At 37.1% G+C, this 16,835-nt stretch overlaps 1 protein-coding gene across 19 annotated transcripts in view; it reads right to left on the reverse strand.

Moving 5' to 3' along the window:
• The window catches only part of DRP2 (dystrophin related protein 2), a 1,527,660-nt gene that overhangs the window by 660,125 nt on the left and 850,700 nt on the right, over positions 1 to 16,835 (reverse strand). For all 19 annotated transcript variants that reach the window (XR_008847731.1, XM_056539136.1, XM_056539139.1 and 16 more), the window contains one exon: positions 1,136 to 1,221. Coding sequence is in view for 18 of the 19 variants with exons in the window: in XM_056539136.1 (XP_056395111.1) it covers positions 1,136 to 1,221 (86 nt within the window). In the remaining variant the exon portion in view is untranslated. The remainder of the gene's footprint in view (positions 1 to 1,135; positions 1,222 to 16,835) is intronic.

Here is a 16,835-nt window from a genome sequence, read left to right on the forward strand (position 1 = left end):
TAATAACGACCCCGAACAAGATGCAGAAGACGCCGGAGGATTGCGAAGTGGACCCGGAGCAGCAGGAATGGGTAAGCGAACCTGCCCGGGATGCTTAAACTGCTATCCGACAGCAGCTTAAGCATTTTGTGCTGTCGGATAGCAGTTAATGCAATGGCCCCGACATATAAAAGGATCATATGTCGATTTTATCATGTGTCGGGGCCATCGCATGTCGGGGGTTACTATATATATATATATATATATATATATATATATATATATATATATATATATATTATTTTTTTTTTATGATTCTGTTGAACCACAATTCAAAAGCAATGTCTGATTTTCATCTTAATTTTCAGGAAGCATTATGGGATTTCTGTCTTTAACGGTAGGGTCCCAACAGTTTTTTCCACACCTGAATAAATGGCCCATACAGAAATATGATAAACACCCTCTAAAGATAAGGGTCTCTTTCTTCATCTGCAGGAAAAAAAATGGGAACCAAGCATTAGATTTTATCATATATAACGCTTTATATGCTCAGGCCATAGTGACTTCCCCTTGGCATAATTGACAGCTCACGTCACAGCTCTGCTCCGTCTGCTTAGGGAGCAGAGTGATAATACTGTCAATCATGCAGGGCTGTAAGGCTGTCAATCATGCAGAGAGCACCACTAAGGCCGGAGCAACGAGACTAGGTAAGTCCCCGCCCAGGGGACTACTTACGGGGTGGTGGTGGTGGTGGGAGGGAGGGTGACTTACAAACTTCATATCCTCACTATCCATGAGGGCAAAAACATTCCCTGGGGATGGTGAGGATAAAGATTTTATCATACATTACGCATTGCCAAGCGTTATATATGTTAAAATCTAATGCTTGGTTCCCTTTAAAAAAAATATGTAAACAGAATTCTGGTTTTGAATACTGGATTCAGTTTGATCACCACTCAGGATCAGGAGGTTCATAGACAAGAGCAAAGTTTTTAATTTACTTGCATTCCTCTTCTTAATTTACACCCCCTTTCCCCCACACCCTTTGGTTGAACTTGAAAGACATTTGATATTTCCAACTACTGTAACAGTTACTGTATGCTAGAAAAAAAAATCATCATAAAAAGTATTTTGAACCATCCAATATAATACTCACGTTGTAGTTTTCCTTTAACATCACAATCACATAAACACACTATTCCAGCCTTAAAAGAAAGGGCCCGTATTCTTCCAACACGAGCACTGTACACAAAAAATGACAAAATATCATTAGATTTTGTTTTTGCTTAAATCAAGAAACACATCATCATCATCAAAGGCAATTAATTCAAAACTTTTTTTTCAGGAACAATTCCTTCTCAAACAAATCCTCATATTTTGTTGGTACCTTCTCTGATTAGAACAATGGTGGTTCTCTGATGCCTATTGCAGCATGCTTGGCTATTTGTATGACTCCCATGCAATGCAATGGGCCACACAAGAAAACTTAGGATATGTTTACACAATAAAATTTCTGTTTGGAATTACGCATTAGAATTCCGCACTGATATTCCGCAGCAGTAGAGTCGCAATGATAACAATGGGATTCTGCTGAGCACACAGCAGATTTTCCACAAAAGATGTTTCTGCTGCGGAAATCCTTATTCCGGAGTCTGCAAAGTCCTCACGGAAATGCTGTCTATGAGACAGCGGTCTACGGTGCCAGCATGTTCTGCTGGCATTCCACTGTCAGGTAAATGTCCGTGTGGAAATTTTCTGTGTGGACATTTACCTGTGTGAACATAGCTTTACTGTTCTATTGTATAATAATATCCCTGAGATAAATGTTTTTGCATTTCTGGCTTTCCCTTATATATCTATATATATTGGACAAGTTATCATGAAACAAAATTGTATTTACTGTATTGTAATAATGTCTGATTTTTGTTTAGCTTAATTGTGTTGAGTGTAGGTATGCAGTTAGGTATACAGTGTAATACTAACAAAACTAATGTTGAGAGGTTAGCCATAAGAAAGGACCCACAAAGTTTCCGAAAAACAGTTTTTAATGGGTTAAAATAAGGACCTCTGCATTCATTCAACATAATGAGTGCTGGATATACATATCTTTCTCTACAATATAGAATAGACATTTTTTACAGCTTCTCCAAGACTCTTAGGAACTATTGCTAGCCAATTTGTCTTGGGAAACCAGTGGCTTGAAACCTTGTTGCCTAGCTAGTAAACCAGTCAAGTTGCTGCTTTCAGTTCAAGTCCTTTAAAATGAGAGTTGGAACCTAGTCGTAATGAGCTTAATTTCCCCTTACACCTAGTTTTGATTTATCACTCCCAATATGAGTTTATACCAGTAATATTCTAAGCAGATCATGTGCCATTCAGGATCCTGGAAAAGCTGTGGCCTGGTCTGGAGGTCCAGTTTGGTTGTTTATTCGTTTTGGGGGATGGGGCTGGACAGGGAGGGCACTGAGAGGGAGTGGTGTTGGGGGGGCTATTTGGAGGACACAGAGTGTTCCCCCTCTTCGCCTACCTCTGAAGGCTTCCTGCAGAGATGAGCTTCTGTATCTATATGCTGAGCAGCTCTTTCTGCTTGCGAGGGTCATGTGAAACTATGATGTCACATGACCCTTGCAGGTTACGGAAAGGATTCGGCAAGAGAGATGCTTAGAGTGAGACTTCCGTGGGAGCTCTAACCTCTGAATCTAGGACCTAGAATTGGAGGAGAGACTTTTTTTTTATTTTTTTATTAGCCATCTAGAATTGGAGCTCAGGAACATATAATTATTTCTATGTTTGACCCTCAGACAGCTATAATCATGAACACAGAAAATGGTACTCTGGGCTAATAAAAAATCCTCTTTTAGGCTGGAATTCAAGTAAGAAAAACGCCCCCAAAAATGCCCTTTCTGCCGCACTGCCACTGCCAGATGTTAGGTGCAAATCAATAAGAAACTGCAAAAAGCCATATCCACTTGGGGTTTTTCAGTTTGGCGGTTTTTTTTTTAACCTTTTTGGCATTTTGCAGCTATTTTGGGCTCAGTAGGTGATTTTCAAAAATGACCTAATGTCTATGGCGATTTTTCTTAAAAATCGAGGCATTTTTCTCCCATAGAAGTCTATGGGAGTAAAAAAACAAAAATGCCACAAAAAAAAAGCAATGTGGGTTTTAACATTTTTGCAGCCAGTTTTACAGGCGTTTTTTTTATTCTTTTTTTTTCCTTTTCATAAGGTACCATTAAAAAAAAAAGAAAAATTATTGATACAGTAGGTATGCCTGAATCTGTAGGGAACAAATTTCATACTTTTTTAAACAAATTTTTTTTTTATTGTAAAGCAGGGACCAATTTTTGTGAGCAGGCAGGGAATAAAAATACAGCGCATCATGTTAAAAATGGATGAGGAGTGCCTTTCATAATTTTTGTTCCAATTATCATTCTAAATCATAATTTTTTTGTTTTCGCTTTACTTTTTTAGCCTCGTTTATTTTATTTATTTAATTATTATGGGGGGGGGGCATTTAGATGTGCTGGCCTGAATAACTACAGGGATCAGAAGAGAGACGCAGACAGGGATATCAGTCTTACAGTAGGCAATTTCCCTAACAGTTTCCCTAATTTAACAAAAATCCATACATTTTCAGAGGTTTCCCATCAGTAGTTAAAGATACTTCACATTGTCATTTGCAGCAGCAGAAAACAGTGATGACCGGTACAATAATGTGCAATTGTAGAGTAACAATGTGATTGTAATTAGTACAGTATGGATTGTTTTTTTTATGGCAAATTACTGCAAAATCTTCTTGGAATATCAATATATCTGCCTTTGCAGGAAGATATTGTGAGGAGCTTAATTACAATAGGATGTAAAGGACTGAATCATTGCTGTGAACCACAGATGCAAAAATACTTCAGTATGCCATTGTGTACACATCTTATTTGATCAAAGATGTATAAAGCAGGACAACGTATTTAAATTCAATCTTGCACCTTCCTCAGGTCACAATAATTACAAAAAAATATTTACAACATAGAATAATAAATATATAAATCTATATAAGTAAAAATTATGCCAATCAATGTAATATTCTCAAATATAAACATATCTCCAAACTATGCTATATATAGATTATAAAAAATGTATATATAGCGGGCATGGAACAGAAACTACAGCGCACCATATTAAAAATGTATGAGGAGTGCATTTCATAATTTTTGTTCTAATTGTCATTCTAAATCACAATTTTTTGGTTTCGCTTTGCTTTTTTAGCCTCGTTTATTTAAAAAAATTTTTTTTTGCTGGCCTGAATAACTGTGGTGATCAGAGGAGAGCCGCAGACAGGGACATCAGTGTTACAGTAGGCAATTTCCCTAACAGTTTCCCTAATTTAACAAAAATCCATACATTTTCAGAGGTTTCCCATCAGTAATTAAAGATACTTCCCATTGTCATTTGCAGCAGCAGAGAACACCCCCTGAGAACACCCCCTGAGGAAGCCATTTAGTGGTGAAACGATCTTTGGGGTTGGTAGGTAAGGTCTGGCATACTTGTTCCCTCTGGTCCTTGGGTCTGGTCCCTTTGTTTATTCCCTCCTTGCCCTCGTGCTTGCGTTCAGCAGTATTTTGGTGCGACTTTACTTTTGATATTTACTCTTATTGCCCTTTGACCTCATACTTATATTTATTACCTCTCTATACTTAGTTCCAGTCCCCACCTACCCATCTGTAGTCTTTTTCGGTGCCTTGTTTTTATTATGTATATATACTTTTGTTTTTTAATCTATGATACACTCTAATAAAGATTTTGTTAACTTTCTTCTATTTGCTGTTTATTTGTGCATAATTTCTTCTGTATTTTTGGTGGTGCTGAATAATGTGCAACTGTAGAGTAACAATGTGATAGTAATTAGTACAGTATGGATTGTTTTTTATTGGCAAATTACTTCAAAATCTCCTTGGAATATCAATGTCTCTGTATTTGCAGGAAGACATGGAGAGGAGCTTAATTACAGTAGGATGTAAGGGACTGAATCACAGAAAAGTACTCAAGCAAAAACACGGGGTTTGAATCGAGCGCTGCTGTATTGGTTGTTGCAAAAATACTTCAGTATGCCAAAGATGTATACAACAGGACAACGTATTTCAATAGGTCGACAATAATTACAAAAAAATATATATAATATAGAATAATAAATATATAGATCTATATAAGTAAAAATTATGCCAATCAATGTAATATTCTCAAATAAAAACATATCTCCAAACTATGCTATGTATATATATATATATATATATATATATATATATATATATATATATATACAAAGAAATATGTATATGGGTAGTTGTAATTAAGGGAGTAAGAGACAGGTGGAGGAATAAAAATTATACTTATAAATAGATAAATATAAATGTGTAAAATTGCACAATATATGCATATAATTGTATAAAATACCTATATTTCAGCACAAAATTAATCACAAATAGGGACTGAAAGAAATAAAATAAAATAAAATGTCTATATATAACTAGGAGGAACATAAAATCCAAGATGATACAACTGAATAACCTCTGGGGGCATAGTAGATAAACAGCAAGAGGCAAAGCATATCAAAAAGTATTGTCATATTATTATAAGGATGAAGACCTCAATAGGATGGGTGCATCGACTGGAACAGACCAACAGCAGGAAAAATTAACAGCTTTAAAACAGGATTAGATACATTCCTGGAACAAAATAACATTAATGCTTATGAAGAAATATAAAATCACATCACTTCCCCAATATCGCGCCACACCCCTACCCTTCAATTCCCTGGTTGAACTTGATGGACATATGTCTTTTTTCAACCGTACTAACTATGTAATGTACGTACTATTAAAGGGGTACTCCGGTGGTCAATGTGTTTTTCCGTTTTTGACTTACCCTATTTGTTTTGTTTTATTTCTATTCTTGTTGTTTAGGCTACTCTATTTCAATTCTTTGTTGTCTTTTTATCCCCCACTTTGTTTTCCTATCTTTGCTTCTATTTCCTGTTTCTTGCTGTGCTGAAAACTATAAATCCCAGCATGCCACATGCCTTGTTGGTTTGGGGCGGCTCCTTTTTTTTTGTTTGGTTGCTCCGCCCTTTACCCACCCTACTATTTTCCCAGGTCGGCCCCCTTATACACAGCACACTAATATAATCAGCCCTGGTTGGGATACACCAGTGGTGGGCAACCTTTTTTTTTCAACTGAGCCAAATCTCGCCAAAACCACGATTGAAATTTATTTTGAGAGCCACATTTTTAAAACCGAAAATACATAGGATGGTACACTGTTTTTAGTTTCAATAAGTTTTTATAGAGAATATTCTGCATGCAAGTATCCACATAGGTCGGGAGGATACAAATAACACAACTAATAAAACAAAAACTTTAGAACGATATTATTTATTGAAAACGTTAAATTCCGTAAAATTTGCCTTACAATGTAGAGAAAATTACATCCTGACAAATTGGGATCTGTGGATGACGCACTGGTATTTATCTGTGGATGACGCATATATGGCATCTTATGTGTGTGTGTAAATAGTATTGTAAAATTAGTGGGGCTCATCATGGATATTTTAAGCAGGGTTCTCCACCTTGATGGATACAACCAAACAGTAGGCAAGAAGTAAAAGTAATAAAACAGGCATGCACACATTGCACTGGCTCTGTAGTCAAGTTGAATAAAAGTAAAAAATGACAACATAAATTGAAATAAAAATCAAGATACAACTAAAAAAGTACATATAAAAGTATGTGAAAACACACTCAAATAGTCCTCACTGGTACTGTTATATACTGACCCCTTTCTTTTTGCCATGTTCACAGTTCACATCTCTCATATGAGTACATAATTCATAATCATCCCCCCCTCCATTATGGCCATCAGTCACCCCTTTCATTTGTCTCTCCCTGGCCCTGCCCACATCTCTCATTTTCAAGTTCCAGAGGCATATAGTTCATATTCATCCCCTCCCCCCCCTCCATTCCCCCCCAACCCTTCCTTTTTCTGTCACAGAAATTGAGTCCCCAGAGGCAGGCAGGCCAGGCCATTGCTACACCTACCGGATGACACGCTGCTGATTTGGGAGGCACAGTCTTCTTCTGAGGGCGGCAGACAGAGAGATGATGCTGCCTCGACGCCCCCCCCTATACCACATGACCCGACTGGAGCTGTGTGGAGCCGGCCGCCGGGGCTGCACACAGAGCGCGCACTGACAGAGGCTAGCTGCAGAGTCCTGACTTTTGGAGCGGCCGTCCAAGACAGGGGCGGATCCAGAGTCTAGTCTCGGGAGGGGTACTATTAGAGAATTTCATTTTGGTGGACAGAAAATAAGGTGTTTCTTAAAGAACTTGCAATATTATTAAATGTATCCAGTATAATAATCAAATACACCAATTGCCACAGAATAGGAAAGCGATAAGGAAGTTGTTACAATTTAAAACTATAGCTCCCAGTATGACCTAAGTAAGGTTATGCTGGGAGTTGTTGTTTCACCCATCATTACTGCAAAACTTACAAGTGACTACAGCTCTGATGGGACAGTCAGGACAATACACAATGATATCAGTGACTACAGGTGACGTCTTCTTTAGTCTTTCCTTATCTAATTCAGATGGTTCATACCACCGGGTCCAGCTAAATGTTCTCGCTGAAGAACTTGATGCCCAGACGGCTTCTCACTATGTCAGCGGATTCTGAACCTCTATATGAAAACAAGTATTATTATAAAACTGCCAAACATCCTATCCTTTGAATATAATTCTGACACACTGTACCCTCCGAATATACTGCAACTCACTTTACTCTTTGAATATAATACTGCCACACACTGTACCCGATGAATATAATACTGCCACACAATGTACCCACTGAATAATACTGCCACACATTGTACCCACTGAATATAATACTGCCACACACTGTACCCATTGAATATAATACTGCCACACATTGTACCCACTGAATATAATACTGCCACACACTGTACCCACTGAATAATACTGCCACACATTGTACCCACTGAATATAATACTGCCACACACTGTACCCACTGAATATAATACTGCCACACATTGTATCCACTGAATATAATACTGCCACACATACGGACGCCATCAGAGCCGCACGCATAGTGCTAATGCACCACTCATTGAAATAAAGGAGACTAGCCTAATGGTCCCTGAAGATTCTAGCTAAAGAAACGCTGCGTTGGACCCCTCGAGTGAAATGGAGTCAAATATTGGACCCCTCATGAAAGAGAGTTATCATGCCGCCATCTGAAGCTATAGCGGGATACTGCTTACCGTCGGTGCAGGATCGAGATCCTAAGCTGTGTGCCCACAGCGGATGAAGAATGAAGCACTGAAAATGAGACAGCAGAAAATCCGCAGCCAAAACAGATAAGTGTGACCACAACACTGCAATAAGAATATGTGGCTTATATGTGCAGCACATTAACTAATAATAGTATGCATACTACATCATAAATTTTGTTGCTGGAAATATTGTAACAATGCTGATGAACACTCACACTATTTCTATTGTTGCATTCTGAAGAGAATTTAATATTGAATGCTATCATACAAATTCTACAATTGAATATACATTGTTGGAATAAGTGTTTTACTGGCAGTGCTTAAATAGAGCTTAAGAGCAGTCTGGACTGTAGATGAGTTTCTATACATCTGATACTGCACAATGTGGACAGTGGTCTAAGTTTGTATCTCACACCATAAGAGAGCTGAAACAATGGTCATGATCTACGTACGCTCTATGCCTGAGATAACACATGTTGCGCTCTGATACACCCTTGCATTCTTTACGTAAATCTGGAGTATAATATTCTGGTATATCGTACACTTGAAAATTCCCTGAGTGGTTATGATTAAGTAATCCAAATGGAAACTTTGTACGTCCGTGGAAATACACTGAATTACGTCTACTTGGCATGAACTGCAACTATTCTGTGTGAATTGCAACTTATGAAGAAAGTTCTATGCATTCTATGTGAACTGTTACATATCTTTGAATTGTCCAGTTAGAGTTCTGCATATATGATCTGTGCCGTTGTGGCTATTTTTTATTGGATTCTCTGGATTATATGATGGCCCGTAACTATATAGATTAGTAATATATAGATTTTTCTATTTTTCTAGGTCAATTTAATTCCATTTCACTATTTTTCACCATTGTGATTTTAACATTGATATAACTAAAAGGTATTTTTTAGAGGTTCCCTTTTTGGTCTACCAGTTTGTGTAATTATTGGGAGACCTAACATTTAGATATATATCTATCAGTGCAGACACACACTGTACCCACTGAATATAATACTGCCACACATTGTACCCTCTGCATATAATACTGGCGCACACTGTACCCTCTGAATATAATACTGCCACACATTGTACCCTCTGAATATAATACTGGCACACACTGTACCCTCTGAATATAATATAATAAGCAGTGGGATAGATAGAAAGATAGATATGAGATAGATAGGTATGAGATAGATAGATATATATGAGATAGATCGATATGAGATAGTTAGATAGATAGATAGATATGAGATAGATAGATGATAGATAGATAGATACGCGATAGATGGATATGAGAGATAGGAGATAGATAGATATGAGCTAGATAGATAGATAGATAGATAGGAGATAGATATGAGAGAGATAGATAGATAGATAGATAGATATGAGAGATATGAGATAGATAGATAGATAGATTGATAGATAGATAGATAGATATGAGATGGATAGATATGAGATAGATAAATAGATAGATAGATAGATAGATAGATATGAGATAGACAGATAGATAGATATATAGATAGATGATCGATATGAGATAGATAGATGAAAGATGATAGATATGAGAGATAGATAGATAGATAGATATGAGAGAGATAGATGATAGATATGAGATAGATAGATAGATAGATAGATAGATATGATAGATAGATAGATAGATGAGAGAGATAGATGATAGATATGAGATAGATAGATAGATATGAGATTGATAGATATGAGATAGCCAGGTCTATATAATAGTTTGGAATCAATAGTGCTGGCCAACTTATTCTTTGGTTGTATTACACATACGGGGGAGTGGCTACCTCCATGTTGGCTCTTGCACCCCACCCACCTCTATTAGGTGTATATAAGGTGCCTTGGATGTTTCAGATCTTGCAATGCCTGCTGAGCTGTTCACACAGAGGCATATTCATAGTGTAGGGTCCGTCCCAGAATGAGGTCACCTTACCGTGGTGGGACGGTCCAAGCTATTTGGCCGCCAAATTTGCAAGCTAAGTACCTCATAATTTCATATTTTCATTTATTGCATTAGAGCTGTATAGCTTTTCATGTTCTATCTATATACTCATGTATACTCATGTTTTATCTATATCTTTGTGCTAACAGTGTGCTGCTGTATTCTCCTGTTGTTGTATATTTAGCCCAGCAGCCTGCACCTGTAAGCCAGGTCTATATAATAGTTTGGAATCAATAGTGCTGGCCAATTTATTCTTTGGTTGTATTACACATACGGGGGAGTGGCTACCTCCATGTTGGCTCTTGCACCCCACCCACCTCTATTAAGTGTATATAAGGTGCCTTGGATGTTTCAGATCTTGCAATGCCTGCTGAGCTGTTCACACAGAGGCATATTCATATTGTAGGGTCAGTCCCTGAATGAGGTCACCTTACCGTGGTGGGATGGTCCAAGCTATTTGGCCGCCAAATTTGCAAGCTAAGTACCTCATAATTTCATATTTTCATTTATTGCATTACAGCTGTATAGCTTTTCATGTTCTATCTATATACTCATGTATACTCATGTTTTATCTATATCTTTGTGCTAGCAGTGTGCTGCGGTATTCTCCTGTTGTTAGATATGATATAGATAGATAGATGGATAGTTATGAGATAGATAGATATATAGATAGATAGATAGATATGATATAGATAGATATGAGATAAATAGATATGAGATAGATATATAGATAGATAGATATGATATAGATAGATAGATAGATAGATAGATAGATAGATAGATAGATAGATAGATATGAGAGATAGATAGGAGATAGATAGACAGATAGGTCAGTGTTCCCCAACCAGGGTGCCTCCAGCTGTTGTAAAACTACAACTCCCAGTATGCCCACAAAGCCAAATACAAGCTGGGAGTTGTAGTTTTACTACAGTTAGAGGCCTCTGCTGGGAAACACTTGTAAGAGTCCCCCTTTATCTCTCGCTGTCTCCTGACCCCCCCCCCCTCCTCCTCACCCCAAAGTTACTTACCATGAAGGGCAGCATCAGGGTGGGCAGGGGGGTCTGGAGGCATTGGGTGGGTGTCCGGGTGTGTGGTGGAGGTGCAGGAAACTCATCCCGGCCTGCAGGAAATACAGAGGAGTGAGAGGGGGAGGAACTTATCTTTCTTCCCAGCCCCTGCACAGTGTAATGCCTGCAGACTAAATGATGCTGAGACCGAAGCATCCCCAGTACTGACAGGCAGCCTGCAGAGGATGGTGTCCCCGCGGTTCACATGCTGCAAATGCTAGACACCTACATAAGAGCCTATACCTCAAAGAGGTAAGTAATGGGCATGATAGAAGCACCACCCAAAACACAGAAAAAATTAGGCACAAATAAACAGCATATAGAAGAAAAGTTAACAAAATCCTTATTAAAGTGTATCATCAATTAAAAACAACAATACATATACATGATAAAAACAAGGCACCGAAAAAAACTACAGATAGATAGGTAGGGACTGGAACCCAGCATGAAAGTGATAATAAACATAAGTATGAGGTCAGAGGGCAATAAGATGTAGGTATCAAAAATAGAATCGCACCAGAATACTGCTAAACGCAAGCACAAGGGCAAGGAGGGAATGAACGAGAGAGCCAAACCCAAAGACCAAAGGGAACAAGTATGCCAGACCTTACCTACCAACCCCAACGATCGTTTCACCACTGAATGGCTTCCTCAGGGGGTGTGGCTATCCTACCTTCTCACCAGCCTAATATACCAAGTTCCAGCCACTTACATCTCATCACAATTAGACTGACATTAATCACCCCCAATCAGAACATCCTAAAAGATATCACCGCCCATAGGACCTAGCTATATCCAATGGTGTTCCGAATTTACCTAGAAATGGTGTCCGCCAGAACTCCTGATGTCCGGGACGCCGTCGGCCAAGTCACATGACTAATGTGATCACATGACCGGGCTATGAGAACGCGTGCGCACGCGCACTGCGTCTTCCGCGAGTAGGATATGGTCATGTGGTACATCGACCACATGACCGGGCTCTCAGGCAGGAGCACGCAGGTGCAGTATAAGTCAAGAGGCGCTAGCGTGAATAAAAGAATAAGCGCAAGCGCAGAAGGGTAAGAAAATAGGAACACGTTATGAGTATCGCACGTGATCAGACAAATAAAATGACAAAAAACTAAGAAGGGGAAAAGTGAGTGCAGAAGTGAAGTGAGAGAGGGGAGTGAAAGTGAATGAGAAACAAAAGGTGAAACACAGCAACCCAATCGTGAAGATACAAGAAAAATCTAAATATTTAATTAATTACCTAATGCAAACAAATAATAATCATGCAGTGAGTAAATGAATAATAATAAAAAAAGCTTGAAACATGATTATACAAATAAGAAAAAATGATATTAATGATAATACTACATTCATTTAAAAAATTATTAATTTATAAATAAATAATAATTGATAAAATATAATTCATTAAAATTATACAAAATGAATGGAAATAATAATAATAATAATAATAAATAAGAGATGAGAAATAATAGTAAGTAGTGAAAAAAAATATATATATAGATAAAAAATTATATATTATTTTATTTTTTATATTTTTTATATATATATATATATATATATATATATATATATATATATATATGTGTGTGTGAATTATGAATGGATATAAATATAGAATATATGATGTAACCTTGGATGATAATAAAGAATCAATAGACCTTACAGAGGGTGCAAATGTCCATGTATAGAAATTGCTAATGGATAAGTGCTAATAGTGAATTAGTGTAATATTAAAAGGTGGATGACGAGAAAATGTATATATCTCTCTCTCTCTCTCTCTCTCTCTCTCTCTATATATATATATATATATATGTGTATGTGAGACGCAATGAAATTCTGGTATGTGAAAATCATCAAAGAAGGTGCAAGTGCAAGACCATAAGAAATACATTACAAAAATAAGAATATATAAAAAATATGTGTATAGAAAAATATATATATATATATAATAATATTTAAAAAATGTGTACCAAATGTTACTGTCTATAGGATATATGTGAATGTGTAACAACAAATAGTTGAGATATTAATGCATAGTAAACATCAATACATTGTGACCACAAAATGTGCATATAATGGAAAATATAGCAAAAAAATAGAAAATAAAAATAAAAAAGGGTCTGGCAGTACTTGGGTGGGCAGGCGGATGACTTAAAACATGGGGCGTGGTAGGTGAGTAAAAAGTGGACTGGATATGGATCAATACAAAATTGCATTATGCATAAGTACAATCGTCTGCAAAGATTTAACAACTGTACGGCTATACAAGCAGTGTAAAGTGCTAGTGCGTACTACATAATAGACAGCCTCATGGGACTGGACTCGAAGGTGGCTCAAAGGCGCAGGAAACAACTCTGCAATAGAAAGAAAAAGAAAAAGAGAAAAGCAAAATGAGAACTATACATAAAACTTAGATTAAAAACCAAGAATAAAAACATTGTGAGAGCCTAAACTAGGACGGTCACAGCAGAAAAAGAGAGGACGGATCAGGGTAAGAAAAATAATTTAGCATCAAACAACCCCGCTACGAATAGGAAGCGAATGAGGGCAATGAAATCGAAACCACCTCATAAGAGGTATTCCGAGTATGCCTGAGGAAAGGAGGGATTTATAGGAAGGGGGAAAAACTAAGAGAGTCATTAAGCCCCAATTCATAAATGAATTGAACAATAACAATCTAAATATCAAATTAACGTTTAAGAGTGGTAGAATTGGAATGGAATTTTTAGTTATTCTTTTCCATGTGGATGACGAAGGTTTTTTACATTCCAACCTGTATAGGAAACCAACATCGACAAATGCATTGTTACATGCCAACTCTTCACATCCTACAAAATTGATCTGAAGCATCCCTATTGGCCAGTTTCTCCGTGCCCGCAGAATCTGTTCATCTATGGAAGCATATGAGATACAGGTGAAGGATCTTAGCCAACGCTTCCGTGAATGAGGGTACGATGAAGCATGTATCAAGAGAGCATACAAACGTGCCAAATACTCGGATAGAGACTCCTTGTTACAACAGAAACGATCACGCAACGATGATAACCAGGTGAGATTTATCACGAAATACAACTCACAATCAGGGCATATACGCCAAATTCTGTCGAAGTATTGGGACATACTTACTGTGGATCCTGTTTTTAGACTATACCTGAAATCGCACCCGTCAATCACATACAAAAGAGCACCTAATCTTAGAGATGATCTTGTGCAAAGCCACTATGGGGGCAAGAAACCTCAAAAAATATTTGGATCACTCGCCCCGAAATGGGGATGTAAACCTTGTGGTTCATGTGTGGCATGTTGCAATGTAGTGGTGGACACACAATTCTGTGATTCGAAAAAAACTAGAGAATACAAGATTACACATACTATCTCATGTAACACGGTTGGCTTTATATACCATGCTACTTGACCTTGTGGTTTGATTTACATAGGTCTCACCACAAGGGAATTCAAGAAGAGGATTCGTGAACATGTTTTTGGGCATTCGGTCAGTCAAAGTTGAAGAAGATGAAACTGCATTGACTACAATACCTCGCCATTTTAAGTCTTTTCATTCTTGTGATCCTTCTGGTCTTCAATTCCGAGGTATTGATCGAGTCTTCCCTGGCCAACGTGAGGGGAATTGGAAAAAATTACTGGCCCAAAGGGAGGTTTTTTGGATTTTTAAATTAAAAAAACCATCCATCCCCTGGGGCTTAATGACTCTCTTAGTTTTCCCCCCTTCCTATAAATCCCTCCTTTCCTCAGGCATACTCGGAATACCTCTTATGAGGTGGTTTAGATTTCATTGCCCTCATTCGCTTCCTATTCGTAGCGGGGTTGCTTGATGCTAAATTATTTTTCTTACCCTGATCCATCCTCTCCTTTTCTGCTGTGACCGTCCTAGTTTAGGCTCTCACAATGTTTTTATTCTTGGTTTTTAATCTAAGTTTTATGTATAGTTCTCATTTTGCTTTTCTCTTTTTCTTTCTATTGCAGAGTTGTTTCCTGCGCCTTTGAGTCACCTTCGAGTCCAGTCCCATGAGGCTGTCTATTATGTAGTACGCACTAGCACTTTACACTGCTTGTATAGCCGTACAGTTGTTAAATCTTTGCAGACGATTGTACTTATGCATAATGCAATTTTGTATTGATCCATATCCAGTCCACTTTTTACTCACCTACCACGCCCCATGTTTTAAGTCATCCGCCTGCCCACCCAAGTACTGCCAGACCCTTTTTTTATTTTTATTTTCAATTTTTTTGCTGTATTTTCCATTATATGCACATTTTGTGGTCACAATGTATTGATGTTTACTATGCATTAATATCTCAACTATTTGTTGTTACACATTCACATATAGCCTATAGACAGTAACATTTGGTACACATTTTTTAAATATTATTATATATATATATATATTTTTCTATACATATATTTTTTATATATTCTTATTTTTGTAATGTATTTATTATGGTCTTGCACTTGCACCTTCTTTGATGATTTTCACATACCAGAATTTCATTGCGTCTCACATACACATACACATATATATATATATATATACATTTTCTCGTCATCCACCTTTTAATATTACACTAATTCACTATTAGCACTTATCCATTAGCAATTTCTATACATGGACATTTGCACCCTCTGTAAGGTCTATTGATTCTTTATTACCATCCAAGGTTACATCATATATTCTATATTTATATCCATTCATAATTCATATATATATATATATATATAAAATATAAAAAGTTAATATAATATATATTTTTATCTATATATTTTTTTTCACTATTTACTATTATTTCTCATCTCCTATTTATTATTATTATTTCCATTCATTTTGTATAATTTTAATGAATTATATTTTATCAATTATTATTTATTTATAAATGAATTAATAATTTTTTTTTATTAATGTAGTATTATCATTAATATCATTTTTTCTTATTTGTATAATCATGTTTCAAGCTTTTTTTAAATTATTATTCATTTACTCACTGCATGATTATTACTTGTTTACATTAAATAATTAATTAAATATTTTGATTTTTCTTGTATCTTCACGATTGGGTTGCTGTGTTTCACCTTTTGTTTCTCATTCACTTTCACTCCCCTCTCTCACTTCACTTCTGCCCACACTTTTCCCCTTCTTGGTTTTTTTGTAAGTTTATTTGTCTGATCACGTGCGATACTCATCACGTGTTCCTATTTTCTTACCCTTCTGCGCTTGCGCTTATTCTTTTATTCACGCTAGCGCCTCTTGACTTATACTACGGCTGCATGCCCCTGCCTGAGAGCCCGGTCATGTGGTCGATGTACCACATGACCGTACCTTACTCGCGGAAAACGCAGTGCGCGTGCGTGCGCGTTCTCATAGCCCGGTCATGTGATCACATTAGTCATGTGACTTGGCTTGTTTTACCGGAAGTACGCCGACGGCGTCCCGGACATCAGGAGTTCTGGCGGACACCATT

The sequence above is a fragment of the Hyla sarda genome, chromosome 9, assembly GCF_029499605.1.
Source record: "Hyla sarda isolate aHylSar1 chromosome 9, aHylSar1.hap1, whole genome shotgun sequence".
Classification (NCBI taxonomy): Eukaryota; Metazoa; Chordata; class Amphibia; order Anura; family Hylidae; genus Hyla; species Hyla sarda.